At 44.0% G+C, this 13,565-nt stretch overlaps 1 protein-coding gene across 2 annotated transcripts in view; it reads left to right on the top strand.

The window, feature by feature from the left end:
• Nucleotides 1–260: 260 nt before the first annotated feature.
• The window catches only part of EPB41L4A (erythrocyte membrane protein band 4.1 like 4A), an 85,982-nt gene continuing 72,677 nt past the window's right edge, over nt 261–13,565 (top strand). For both annotated transcript variants that reach the window (XR_015061927.1, XM_085896234.1), the window contains exons 1-2: nt 261–400; nt 12,713–12,879. Coding sequence is in view for 1 of the 2 variants with exons in the window: in XM_085896234.1 (XP_085752360.1) it covers nt 12,781–12,879 (99 nt within the window). In the remaining variant the exon portion in view is untranslated. The remainder of the gene's footprint in view (nt 401–12,712; nt 12,880–13,565) is intronic.

The raw sequence follows: 13,565 nt of genomic DNA, 5'->3' as shown, positions 1-13,565 counted from the left end.
TTAATGAATATCTGCTTTTGCATTCATTAAGATTAGCATTTTTTTGTCTTAATATGTATTTATTCTTCACTTGTAAAACAAGCACATTAATAAACTTGATACAACATATTTTTTTACTGGCTTAACGTTAAATAATGAATTGAAGTGAATGCAGAGCAGTTGCATCATCTTCAAAAAGATTGCGGTCTGACGTCATTGCTGGGCGGATGTGGCGTGATGACGTCGCACAAGCGTCACGTCACGTGACGTCACGTTGATCCGCCCCCTCGTGGAGGGGGGGGGGAGGTGGAAGGCGGTTTTACTTCGGGTGCGCTTGATCCGCGATGCCCGAAGTCGATGTGATCGGTGCGTTCCGTTCGCACGTGCACCGCCTTCGGAGACCCTTTTATTGAGCTCTCCGGTAAGTCTCTCGGACGCTTTGTCCACAAAAATCCTGTGTAATATAATAATCAGCACGTCCTTCAGATTGAAAAAAAATGTAATTACAACTAACCGGGAGGCGACGATGGTTCGCGGGCATTATCGAGGAAGCCCTACCGTAAAAACCGATCTCTTCCGTCAAAATCGACCAAATCAAATCGGATTTTTTATATGCTGTACTTATGGACATTACACACAGCTTCTAGGAAATGAAATTGCAAGAAAAAAATAAATAAACAGTTCAAGTGGGCGTGACTCCGCCCACAAGGGGCGTGGGACGCCCCTCATACAAAAAGACACAACTAGACCATGATATCTAGCTTGTGTCCAAGTTTCATCAAGATCGCATCAAACGTCACGGAGCTATGTTTTGGAGAGAGTCACAAACGGACAGACAAACCGGTAGGCGACATGGGTGGTCGCTACATAATTGCATACTAGTCATACAGTTTTTGACGGATCGGGCTGAAAATTTTTGACAAAGAGGTTGATTATAGTGCGCATAAAAGCGCGGAAGCAGATTTTTGATTTTCGAAAAAATATATTTTTTAGGATTTTTCAAAAAAAAAAAAAAAGCATGGAAGCCGATTTTTGATTTTCGAAAAAAAAAATTTATAAATATTTTTCGGATTTAAAAAAAAAAATCCAAAGTCCCATTGCTGGGCAACAGTGGCGTCCATAGCAACGGTGCTCAAAAGCACACAACTACGTCCTGGTATGAACCTACCAGTCAAGTTTCATCAAAATCGGTTGACTCCTCTGGCCTCCAGATCCGTCCATTACATACATACAGACAGACGGAAATCCTGAGAACAAGCCGGTAGGCGACATGGGTGGTTGCTACATAATTGCATACTAGTCATATACTTTTTGAGGGATCGGGCTGAAATTTTTGACAAAGAGGTTGATTATAGTGCGCATAAAAGCGTGGAAGCCGATTTTTGATTTTCGAAAAAATATATTTTTTTAGGATTTTTCAAAAGAAAAAAAGCACGGAAGCCGGTTTTTGATTTTCGAAAAAAAATAAAATAAATATTTTTCGTATTTTTTTCAAAAATTTCAAAGCCCCGTTGCTCGGCAATGGCGTCCATAGCAACGATGCTCAAAAGCATACAACTAGATCCTGGTATGAACCTACCAGTCAAGTTTCATCAAAATCGGTTGACTCCTCTGGCCTCCAGAGTTGTCCATTACATACATACAGACAGACGGAAAAACTGAGAATAACGGTAGTCTAGCGACCACCCAACAGACAGGCACACAGACACAACGAAAATAGTGGTTACTGCTGGCACACGCGAACCAACAGCGAATGTTTAAAATCCGTGGGTGGCGTGGAGGACAATGTGGAGCACTTTAAGTACTGTATAGTTGGAGTATACCATAATAGGAACGACGCCGTGTAGTGCTGTTGTAGTTGTATTTCATCATTCTGGAAGTTGGCTGGAAGAGCTTGTAGATGTAGGGACTTCTGTTGGACCACAAACACAAAGCAGGTGGGACACCTTATGGACCAAATTGAAAACCGATGAGTTTGCTTCCATCATTAACAGGTTGTATTTGTGGTGTATAACTGTATAGCGAGATCTTCACAAAGCACCACCACCCAAGAGGGAAGTGTCATGGTGAATATGCATTTTTATCATTTGTATGAACAACAGTTTGAGTCATTGAGTGTTACTCAAACCACAGGTGATTTTTTTTTTTTTTACTTTTTTTAAATTGTAAAAGGATGTCGGGATGGTCATAAAAAAAATTGTCATGTAGAACCATCCCGACATCTTTCATTGAATAATGGTTATGCCTGTCCATCCTTCCGTCCATTTACAATGAAAGTACATGTTGATTGTTTGTTTCCATGTGTGAATTTAACCAGATGAATATTAAACAGTTACACACACACACACACACACACACACACACACACACACACACACACACACACACACACACACACACACACACGCACACACCAAGATGGCAGCGTGTTTTGCCACCTCCTTCTCATTTGGATGAAAAGGACTGAGGGCCACGTCAAATATTGTACATCAGTTTTGAAGGCACTGAAGACCAAGCTGAAAATGGCAGCTTTGATGGGACGAGATGCACACAAGGTGCATAGTACTACCCCGTTAAACTTGCCTTTGTGACTCGGCCTGGTCCTGCAGTGTGGCGCGACTTGTTAGCCCCGTGCGGCCGGAAGAGTAGGCCCGAGCTTTGGTGAACTTCCTATTGCAAAGCTCCACCTGTGGAGTGAGAGAGAGACCCAGTTTTGTGGGATCGAGGACCGTGCCGAAGATTACGACTTTGATGGGAGTGAGAAGCAAGCCGAGGACGGCAGCTTTGGTGAAACAGAGGGCCGCGCTGATCGACGTGTTTGGGACATGACCTTGCCTTGCATCTTGTTGGGTTTTTCCGACCTCAACATGCTGAGAACAAAAACCTGAGCTTTGACCACTCCCTTTTTGCCAAGTTCCACCCGCATGGGATCGAGTTTCGTGGGGTCTAGGACTACACCGAATACAATGACTGTAATTGAAGCGAGAACCGAGCCGGGGGCGGCAGCTTTGGTGGGTCAGAGAGCCGCATTGGGGGTACACAGAATTGCGCCGATCTACATGTGAATGTCTTTACAGCTGTGGAGGAACTCTGGGAAGAGTTTGAAATGGCAAAGGGCTTACCTTGGGTAGCCTTTCATGGTTGCTTAATGCAGCTTCTTCCGCTAGAAAAGCATGGGAGGAGTTGATTTATTTATATAATCCTCTTTCAACATGCTTCGATTTATTTATATAAACCTGGGTTTAATTGATTATGTGAGAGATAATTGGTTAGTCCCTCCATTCACAGGTGATATGTGGGTGGATTTTCGTTTTTCATTTACATGTTAACTGTTTTTGACATTTACACATGATACATGGATGGGAGCCTCGTTGGTTTGCATTTATGTCTGCACTGTCGATGATTCGCCAATAAGCGATGAAACCAGTCCGGCAGCTGAGAGGCTGTGTCACATTGGGATTATCATTGATGTACTATTTGTGAATGTCTTTATATCTGTGGAGGAACTCTGGGAAGGGTTTGACACAGCAAATGGTTACCTTGAGTCGCCTTTCATGGCTGCTTTATGCAGCTTCTTCAGCTAGAAGAGCATGGGAGGAGTCTATTTATATATACATATATTATATCTATATATTAATACTGAAGGACCAATTTTGTGCTTCTCCTGGCGTCACGTCGCGTCACGTTTTTCTCGGTACTGTGAGCTGGACTGAAAGAAACTACGTACCTGTAAGAGTGCATCGTGCATAGTAGCAATAGTCAACTTTCAACGCTGAAGCAGAATAAACACTTTTCGTTGAGATGGGGGCGAGGAGTGAAGAGGCGGGGGGCAAGGTAAGCAAATTTTTGGGCGGAGGTAAGCAAATTAAAAGCGGGAGACAGGAGGAAATGGGGCGGGGGCTGGGTTGAATGAGGCGGAATTGAGTGTGGGGTGGACAGGGGGGTGGGGGGCCGGGGGCAAGTTGGGCGGGGAATCAAAAGACGGGGGGGGGAGTGAAGAGGCCGGGCTGGGGTAATTATATTTTTGGGCGGGGGTAAGCAAATTGAATGGGGCAGGGGCGGGGGGGGGAATGGGGCAGGAGCGGGGGATGAGTAGGCGGGGGAAAGCACACCCTGTCCAGTCCATGTCCCTCGAGTGTGTGTGAGCTGGTGAGGGTGGTTGAATGAACAGAATCCGTCTGTGATGGGGTTTCGGCTAGTATTGTATAATATAGGGAATATACAGTTATTTCTGTACTTTTCAGAAAGGTCAGTGGAGGCATGGTTTTCGTGTTGCTGATCGAAACGTCAAGTAATTATTTGCTCATTCAAGGTTGGAGAACTGAAGATAATTTCATTTGATATGTTACAGGTATGCTGGCCGGGTCACAAGTGGCCTCTCTTGGACCCGCTTCCTGACCTTTGACCCTGAAACCGACAAGCCACGGATAACTCCGTGACCCAACAGGTTGCTGAGCAACCACGGACGCCATCTAAGGAGACCAAATCTGGCAGCGTCCCGCGCCCAAATCCCGTTACTTTACTCTTAATTTAGTGATCCCAGATGGGCAACCATGCTCTCGACGCTCCACCTTAATGTATAAATTACGTCGAAATATGGTCGAGGCGAAGTGGTTTGGAAATGAAGCACGAGAATGGAGGTTCGAGTACGGGTGTCGGAAAATGAAGGATTGGGAATGAGGTTTGGATGTGGAATTGGAGAATGAATGTTTTGGAAGGAAGAAGAGAACAATGGGGAAGGTTCTAACTACAATCACAACATATATCCCTGTCCCTGATATGTGGGGATGGGTAACCTTACTAAACAGAATCGCTCTGGAAATATCTAAATTCCAGGGTTATTTTACGCGTTGAATGCAACACCAAAGAAATGCAACTCCCCGGGGTCTTTCCAAATCCGCAACTATATACATACATACATATATATATATATATATATATATATATATATATATATATATATATTGTCACGAATTCGCGCCCACCGGCGTGCGATCGGCCACGTGACTCGAATCGCGGCACGTCGCCCACCGGACGGACAATTCTGTCGTGACCCTCTCGGACTAACGCCGGGAGCTAGTCACGGGTGGGCCTTTCGGCCTCACCACGATCGTGCCAATCGGCCACCCGCGTGGGATAGGGTTGTTCGCCAAACTCGACCTACCTAAGTAGCCACGCGGATGGTAGACCGGGCGATCGCACCTCGCCGCAGGTCGACTCCGGACACGAGCCGCTTAAGCGGGCCGTTCCGTGCTATCGGGATAACTGAGCGGTGTTGTCGTCGGCCTCGACGGTTCCGATTAATTATCGGGCGTATTAAGCCCACTATAAACCCTTTACGTGAAGCAAGATGGAGATTCAAACAAAGGAAAGAACGCAGTGAAACGGGGAACAATTCAACATAATGCACTTTATTATCACAGACACAGAGCACACATATACAGCCAATAGAATCAAAAATGCACATAAAGCAATTTAAAACAACAACAACAACAATGCAGAGCTACGACCGAATACGCGAGCACACGGCAACACTTAAAACAATACTACTTGATGGACGGCGCCACCCACAGACATTTACACCAAACCCCAAAAGAAAATGGAAGTGCGACTTCCCTGATCGCGTCGAGTCCTCCTTTTGCGACCGCAACTCCGAGCCCCTCGGCGTGGTCCGCGAGCTCGTGCCGCGTGTCGCTCGTGTGGTCCGCTCGACGGTACGGACGGGGTTTTGGGGAAACGGACGGCGTTTGTTCGGCGCTGTTTTCCGCGCTCGCGCACGGATCAAAGAGGCAAGGCAGGAACAACAAGCTTGTGACTCGAACCAGAAGACGACCATGAACCAGAAGACCAACATGAAGACCAACCCTCGACCAACCACTCCTCGAGGTCCGTCCTGTCCGCCTTTTGTAGCGCGGGGCTCCGCCCTTCGCTCCGCCCCGTTTTCAGCCCCGCCTCCCTTCGAGCTTCTTGGAGAAGCCTCTCGAAGGGGGGCGTGTCCACTTGCTCCCCCTCCACCCCGCGCCGTGCGGGGGCCGGGGCCGTCAGTCTTGGCTCAGAGCCAGGGAATTATTCCCCCAAAAAGAGGCCCCCACTTTACATGACCTTTGACCCCTGCATCGCCCCTCCTCCACACCAAGCGCGGAGGATTTTGACGGGAGAAACAGGTGGGAAACCCCCGAGCATAGTTGATGGCTTTTGTTTGTTCCCGGAGATCGTAACCGCACAGGGCCTACTCAATGGCGAGTGGCGAAGATGTGGTAGCGTAGATGGTGGAGGTGGCGTGGTTGTAGTGTGGTTGGCGCTGTGGTGGGGATGGCGTGGTTGTTGAGATGCTGTTTGTTTGAAATAAAAGATAGAACAGAAAAAATGGCTAACTCAAAGCGTCGCAGCCCGGATGGATCACATAAATTCCCTCTATACAACGGGTTTGGGCTAACTACACATGTACTTCCAGAGATATCTCACCTACGGGACCTGAATGGTGGTTTGCGAATTTCCACAACCGTAACACTATATGTATATATATGTATATATATATGTATATATATATGTATATATATATATATATATGTATATATATATATATATATATATATATATATATATATATATATATATATATATATATATATATAACTCCTTCTTCTTCTTCTTTCAGCTACTCCCGTTCGGGGTCGCCACAGCGGATCATCCGTATGATCCGCATAGTGATTTGGCATATGTTTTTTTACGCCGGATGCCCTTCCTGACGCAACCCTGGTCGCCTCTTACTACACAGGGATATGGTACACCTATTTTTTAACCGGGGTATACACCGGCCCAGTATACTGGTACTCATTTTGCCGACCTCGGAAGGATGACAGGCTGAGTCAACCCCCTGGTGTATTAATTCAGTGGCTCAACGGGGCTTGAACTCAGGACCTCTTGGATCCCAAGCCGCTGCCCTAACCACTGCGCCAACACCAGGCTCATATATATATATATATATATATATATATATATATATATACATATATATATATATATATATATATATATATATATATATATATATATATATATATATATATATATATATATATATATATATATATATATATATATATATATATATATATATATATATATATATATATATATATATATATATATATATATATATTATATATATATATCTATATTATATATATATATATATTATATATATATATATATAACATATATATATATATATATAACATATATATATAACATATATATATATATATATATATATATATATATATATATATATATATATATATATATATATATATAGCCTGGTGTTGGCGCAGTGGTTAGGGCAGCGGCTTGGGATCCAAGAGGTCCTGAGTTCAAGCCCCGTTGGGCCACTGAATTAATACACCAGGGGGTTGACTCATCCTGTCATCCTTCCGAGGTTCGCGAAATGAGTACCAGTATACTGGGCCAGTGTATACCCTGGTTAAAATAGGTGTACCATATCCCTGTGTTGTAAGAGGCGACCAGGGTTGCGTCAGGAAGGGCATCCGGCGTAAAACATGTGCCAAATCACTATGCGGATCATACGGATGATCCGCTGTGGCGACCCCGAACGGGAGCAGCTGAAAGAAGAAGATATATATATATATATATATATATATATATATATATATATATATATATATATATATATATATATATATATATATATATATATATATATATATATATATATATATATATACATATGCCTAGTGTTGGCTTGGTGGTTCGGGTGGCTGACTTAGGATCCTAAGTTCTTGAGTTCGAGCACGTTGGCTGCTGAATTAACACCAGGGGTCATCCTTCCGAGGTCGGCGAAATGAGTACTAGTTTCCTGGTCCCGGTTAGAATAGGTGTACGATATCCCTGTGTGTTGTAAGAGGCGACCAGGGTTGGCGTCAGGAAGAGCATCCGGCCATAAAGCATTGCCTCAAGAAAAGCTAACCCCTGCTCAGCAGGGAAAAATGGCTGTAAAAACGGCTTTTTTGTTTTATATATATATATATATATATATATATATATATATATATATATATATATATATATATATATATATATATATATATATATATATATATATCTCAAACTATTGTGTTCACCGAAGGTCTGAACATGTTGAAAGAGTCCATGAAGTTGAGAGCAGGTTATAATGCATATACGTAGCGTACGGGTTTGTTTATGTGACATCTCACTGTTTTCATCCAGAGCCTGTTTGAGTTCTCTCCGTGTGCCCAAAGGCATGTTTGATACATGGGTGGTGGTAACCGAATACCACCCACAATTGTATGCCTGTCTGATGCTTGGCACCAATGTGATACACTTTGTTTTCTTGTTCCGTCTGACTACTTGCACATCAAATTCCCAGAGTTATGGAAGATGATATATTTGCTTGCTCTTGCATTACTATTTTATTGACAACTATTTCTAAAATTATGGTGTTGTCCACTTTTCTTCAGCTTTGAAACTCTTAGTTGGATGTCCAGAAACTTTTACTGTTGTAAATGTTTTGACAAACTGCAAAATTCAAAGTTCCTTGCCTTCTCGAGTTGGAATGATTTCTGCATTTTTATGCCTCCGCAGCAAGGGTGCCGGAGGCATTTTTTATTTTATTTTAATTTCACCGAAGAAACCCTGAGGCTTAAACATCCAAAGCTGAGGCCTTGTTGGATCTGATTTGGGATTAAGTCTTGCCTGAAATCTGGAAATCCTTCAGGTGTGACGTCATCTCAAGAAACCTTGAGTCGTCACCGATGCAAGCGAGGAAGAAACATACACTGTAATTGTGTACATATGATGGTTGTGAGAGGGTCTCATCAAATGATTAATGAGCTCTTGTTCATTTCTCACCCAACAACCGTCCTCACACCCACCTCTCCTTCCCCACCCCCCAAAAAAAATCCCACCATTCTTCTCCTCATTTCTCTGCAACCCCTCTTGGTTAAAGCAAGTAAACATACTGTTATGTTTGTGGGGGTAGGTGGAGGAATCACATATTGAACATAGGATTGTATAGTATAGCATGGTCCGTGGACGAGTAGTAGACATCTCAATGTAATTTAGAGCTTAAGATTGTTTACGTGTCACCACACGGGGGAGGCGGGAGGGGGGGTATTGTGTTAACTAATTAGGGTCTAAGGCTAGTTTCTCCCAGTATGTGATTGCCCCCTGTGACATTTTCCTATGTTTTTACATTTATGGCGCCGGCCATAAAGAACCATGTTTCACAACAACAACCATAACCAGTAGACTAAACCCCGCCTCCCAGGAAACGTAACCGGCAGGCTACGCCCCCAAGGCTGATGATTGGTTGAGGGTGACGTCATGGGAAGAAGGTTCGAGAGAGGGAGAACGGTTGAAAGAGAACAGTCTTGTCTTTTCTGCGCACAACGAGAGAGCTGCTCGATTCTTGTTGTTGTGCTGGTGTGAATTTGTTCACGTACTGAAATAAGGTGCCAGCCATTGTCAGTTTGGCTGGGCTGAGAAGAAAGCCAAGACTGGGTGGTGGTCGCTCCTGCTCCTCTCTTATCTGCCAGCCTCGGCAGTCGCCTTGTATGATCAAGGAGAAAGGTGGCTCCATTTGGTGTGTGCGGACCTGGAACTTAGAGGGAGTGGTGTGGCAATCTCGATCATGAGAAAAAAAAAAACTGTTCAGTGGTTTATGGTCTCCTAGCATTGAGGACCGTCCGCATGAATTTCCTCAAGTTCGTGGCCGCGGAGTGCGATTTCTCACCATTTTGGTGCGTTTTCCCGCACAGTGGCTATGCGGTTCAACGACACCAGGCTCCGAAAGGTCATCTCTGGACGCAAAGCTGAGTGCCGCCGGCATAAAGGGGGGGAGGGGGTTTTATTTTTATCTTTCCCCTTGTCTGTTTTTGTAAATGAGTGGAGGCATCTCAAATTAGGATTTAGTTTTACCCCACTTTTCATTACCTCACTCTGATTTATTTTCATGATCACCCTTGATTTATGTTTATTAAATCATTATTGTTGAATTTCCTTGTGTTTGTTTGTTCGTTATGGGTTCGAGAATAAACCCTTGTGCTTCCATTCTGGTAAGGCGCCTTCCCTGCCTCCATCCCGCGCACGCTGCAACCACAAAGAATTTCGGCAATTCGCCTCCGAGTTAAAACTGTTCGGCTATCCATCCAGGCTGGTGTTGACCGGCCTGGACACGACAATACTGATAGATTAAATGAATGTGGTGTTGATAAATCACAGGTATGATAATCCAAATTTCCTCCTCCTTCACTACCGGTCAGAAGTTTTAGAACACCCCCATTTTTCAGTTTTTACTGAAATTTAAGCAGTTCAAAGCCAGTGAATAACCTGAAATGGAACAAAGCTAAGCGGTAAACTGCCAGAGGTTCAAAAAAAGTTAATGTTACGAAAAACTGAAAAATAATGTAAATTTCAGAGTTTTTTTTTTAAAAAGGCCCTTTTCAGGGAACAAGTAATGGGTTAGCAACTGCAACTGTTCTGCAGCAATGGAAGTAAATTAAGCCTTGAAAGTTGATGCAAACAATTCCTGCAGGTGTCCCAACTTTTGTTGATTAGTTACGAACCCTCTGTCTGTGTAAAAGCAGTGTTGGAACAGACTGTGTTGCTACACTCTCTGAAGCATTATTTGGACAATATTGCACTACAGGAAGTAGTATGTTGCTATCATAATGGTGAGAAAAGGATGATTAACAAAGGAACACAGACAGACCATTATAACCCTTAAAAGTGTAGGTCTTTCCTTGAGAGAAATTGCAAAGAAGCCAAGGTGTCAGTGAGTACAGTTTACTACACCATCAAAAGGCACTTGGAAACTGGAGGAAACTCTGACAGGAAGAGGTCTGGCAGACCCAAAGCCACAACACAATCAGAAGACAAGTTTCTGAGAGTCAACAGCTTGCGTGATAGGCGGCTCACAGGATGGCAGCTTCAAGAACAGCTCAACACTGGTCGAAGTAAGGAAGTCTCAGTTTCAACTGTGAAGAGAAGACTTCGAGCTGCAGGTTTGACGGGTCAAGTGGCAGTAAGAAAGCCATTGCTAAGATGACAAAATAAGAAAAAGACGCTTGCCTGGGCCATGAAGCACCACCAATGGACTACTGAAAACTGTAAGAAGGTCTTATGGACCGATGAATCAAAATTTGAAATCTTTGGTTCATCACGCAGGGTTTTTGTACGCCGTCGAGTATGTGAAAGGATGGTTCCTCAGCGTGTCACACCAACTGTCAAACATGGAGGAGGAAGCATGATGATCTGGGGCTCTTTTGCGAGATCCAGAGTCGGTGACTTGCTCAGTGAGTGGCACCCTGCACCAAAAGGGCTACCAAAGCATTTTGCAGCACCATGCAATACCCTCTGGTCTACGCCTAGTTGGTCAGGGGTTCATCCTACAGCAAGATAATTACCCAAAACATACCTCCAGGCTATGTCAGAACTACCTTGTAAGAAAAGAACAAGACGGTAGGCTTCAAATCATGGAATGGCCAGCACAGTCTCCAGACTTAAACCCCATCGAGCTGGTTTGGGATGAACTGGACAGAAGGGTGAAAGCAAAGCAACCTACAAGGGCAACACATTTGTGGGAACTTCTGAAACGGTGTTGGGAATAACTTTCCGAACAATATTTGATTTTGATTGCAGAAAGAATGCCACGAGTATGTTCGGCTGTTATATCTGCAAAAGGTGGCTACTTTCAGTCAAAAATTTAGATTAAATTTTGTTCAACAAAACGATTCCATGATTTCTTTTTTATCTGCAATTGTTTATTTGTTCTCTGCTTTAATTTCAGTGTGCATTTCAACATTAAACTGCTTAAATTTCAGTAAAAACTGGAAAAATGGGGTGTTCTAAAACTCTCAACCAGTATGGAATGTCTTTTATGTTGGGTGTTGCCCAAAATAAAAACTCAGCTTTATCTTATCTCATCGGTCACTTGGTCTTGCTGTGCAGGACTTCCCACCATCCTCGGCAACACTGCAGTGAAGTGTTCTACTAAAGTGCGCGAATCATCTGCCCAATTGCTTTCTGCAGTCATCATCATCATCATCATCTATCTTTTCGGCTGTTTAATCCCACGCCAATGTGGGGTCAGCTGCTCAGATCTTCCTTCTCCATGTCACTTTTCACTATGTCGATCCATCTCTGTGTTGGTCTGCCCCTTCCCGTTTCCTTCAACCTTTCTCTTTCATGCCATTTTTGCTGCGCTTCCACTTCATTCATTACTGCACTTCCACATAACATGTCCATCCCACCTTAACCTTGCTTCACTAACCTCCTCTGTAGTACTCTCTCTAAGCCTTCTGATCTCATCACTCCTTATCCTATTTGCTCATGACAACTCTTCCATCCATCACAACATCCTTATCTCTGACCTGTAAAGTGACTGCTATTCTTTTTTACACCATGCCCAAGTCTCAGCACTATAGAATATCACTGATCATATCACCGTTTTGTACATTTTAACTTTATGATTGACTGGCATTCTTCTGTCTCCCATAACTGCCACATCCCTCCACTTCTTCCACCTTGCTCTCACCCTGTCCCTTACATCTGCTTCACATCCTCCTTGCTCATCAATTGTCCATCTGAAGTGCTCAATTAAACCTCTCCACCTGCTTCAGTTCATCATTTACACCCTTAACTACAATCGCTTCTGTCTCTCCTCCACAACCCATCATCACCTGTGTTTTCTTAGTGTTTACTGCTTTCTGCAGTACTCTTCTTGAAGAAGAGAGTTGGATATTGGCAAAAGGCTGAGAGATCATGAGCTGCTGGAGAGGAGACAAAGAAGATTTTTATTGTGAAATTTTACTCCTTGATGAGACGCGACTGTGTCTGACCACACAAGAACAACGCATCAAGGTAACGGGTTTTCTCGTCTTTTCACATCTCTAGATTTAAAGTGAAATTTTAAAGTATGAAAATGATTAGATCTGTTCATTTACATAATTTGTATTTCACATCCTTACGTTGTGGGGGGGGGGGATTCATCGTTAAGCTAACCACAAGTTGTCGGACATCTGTAGGAAACAGCTCGTTTTGTAGATAAATTACCCTTGGAAAGGTAGTGTTACGAATTCGCGCCCGCCGGCATGCGATCGGCCGCTTTCCACTAATAGCAACCGCGTCGCCCACCGGACGGACAATTCAGTCGTGACCTTCCGGAGCTAACACCGGAACCCTGTCACGGGTGGGTCTTCAACCTCACCACGGCCGTGCCAATTGTCTACCCGCGCAAGATAGGGTCACTCGCCGAACTCGATATACCAAAGTACCTGCGCGGGGAGTCGACCGGGCGACCGTACCTCGACGCAGGTCGGCTTGGGACACGAACCGCTTAAGCAGTCCGTTCCGTTCTACAGCGATAACCGAGCGGGGATTATCGCCGACCTTGCCGGATCCGATTCTATTTAACGGGTATTTCAAAACCCAACTAATTATTCCACGATGCAAGACGGCATTTCCAATAGGGGAAAGAAGACGCAACGAAAGGGATACATTCGAACCAAGCACATTTATTACAAGCACACGTATATACAGCCAAGGCA

This window comes from Eptatretus burgeri, chromosome 9 (genome assembly GCF_056783735.1).
Source record: "Eptatretus burgeri isolate ZD-2024b chromosome 9, Ebu_testis_v1, whole genome shotgun sequence".
NCBI lineage: Eukaryota > Metazoa > Chordata > Myxini > Myxiniformes > Myxinidae > Eptatretus > Eptatretus burgeri.
Note: the sequence above shows the minus strand (reverse complement) of the source record. Positions and strands in the feature narration are given on the sequence as shown.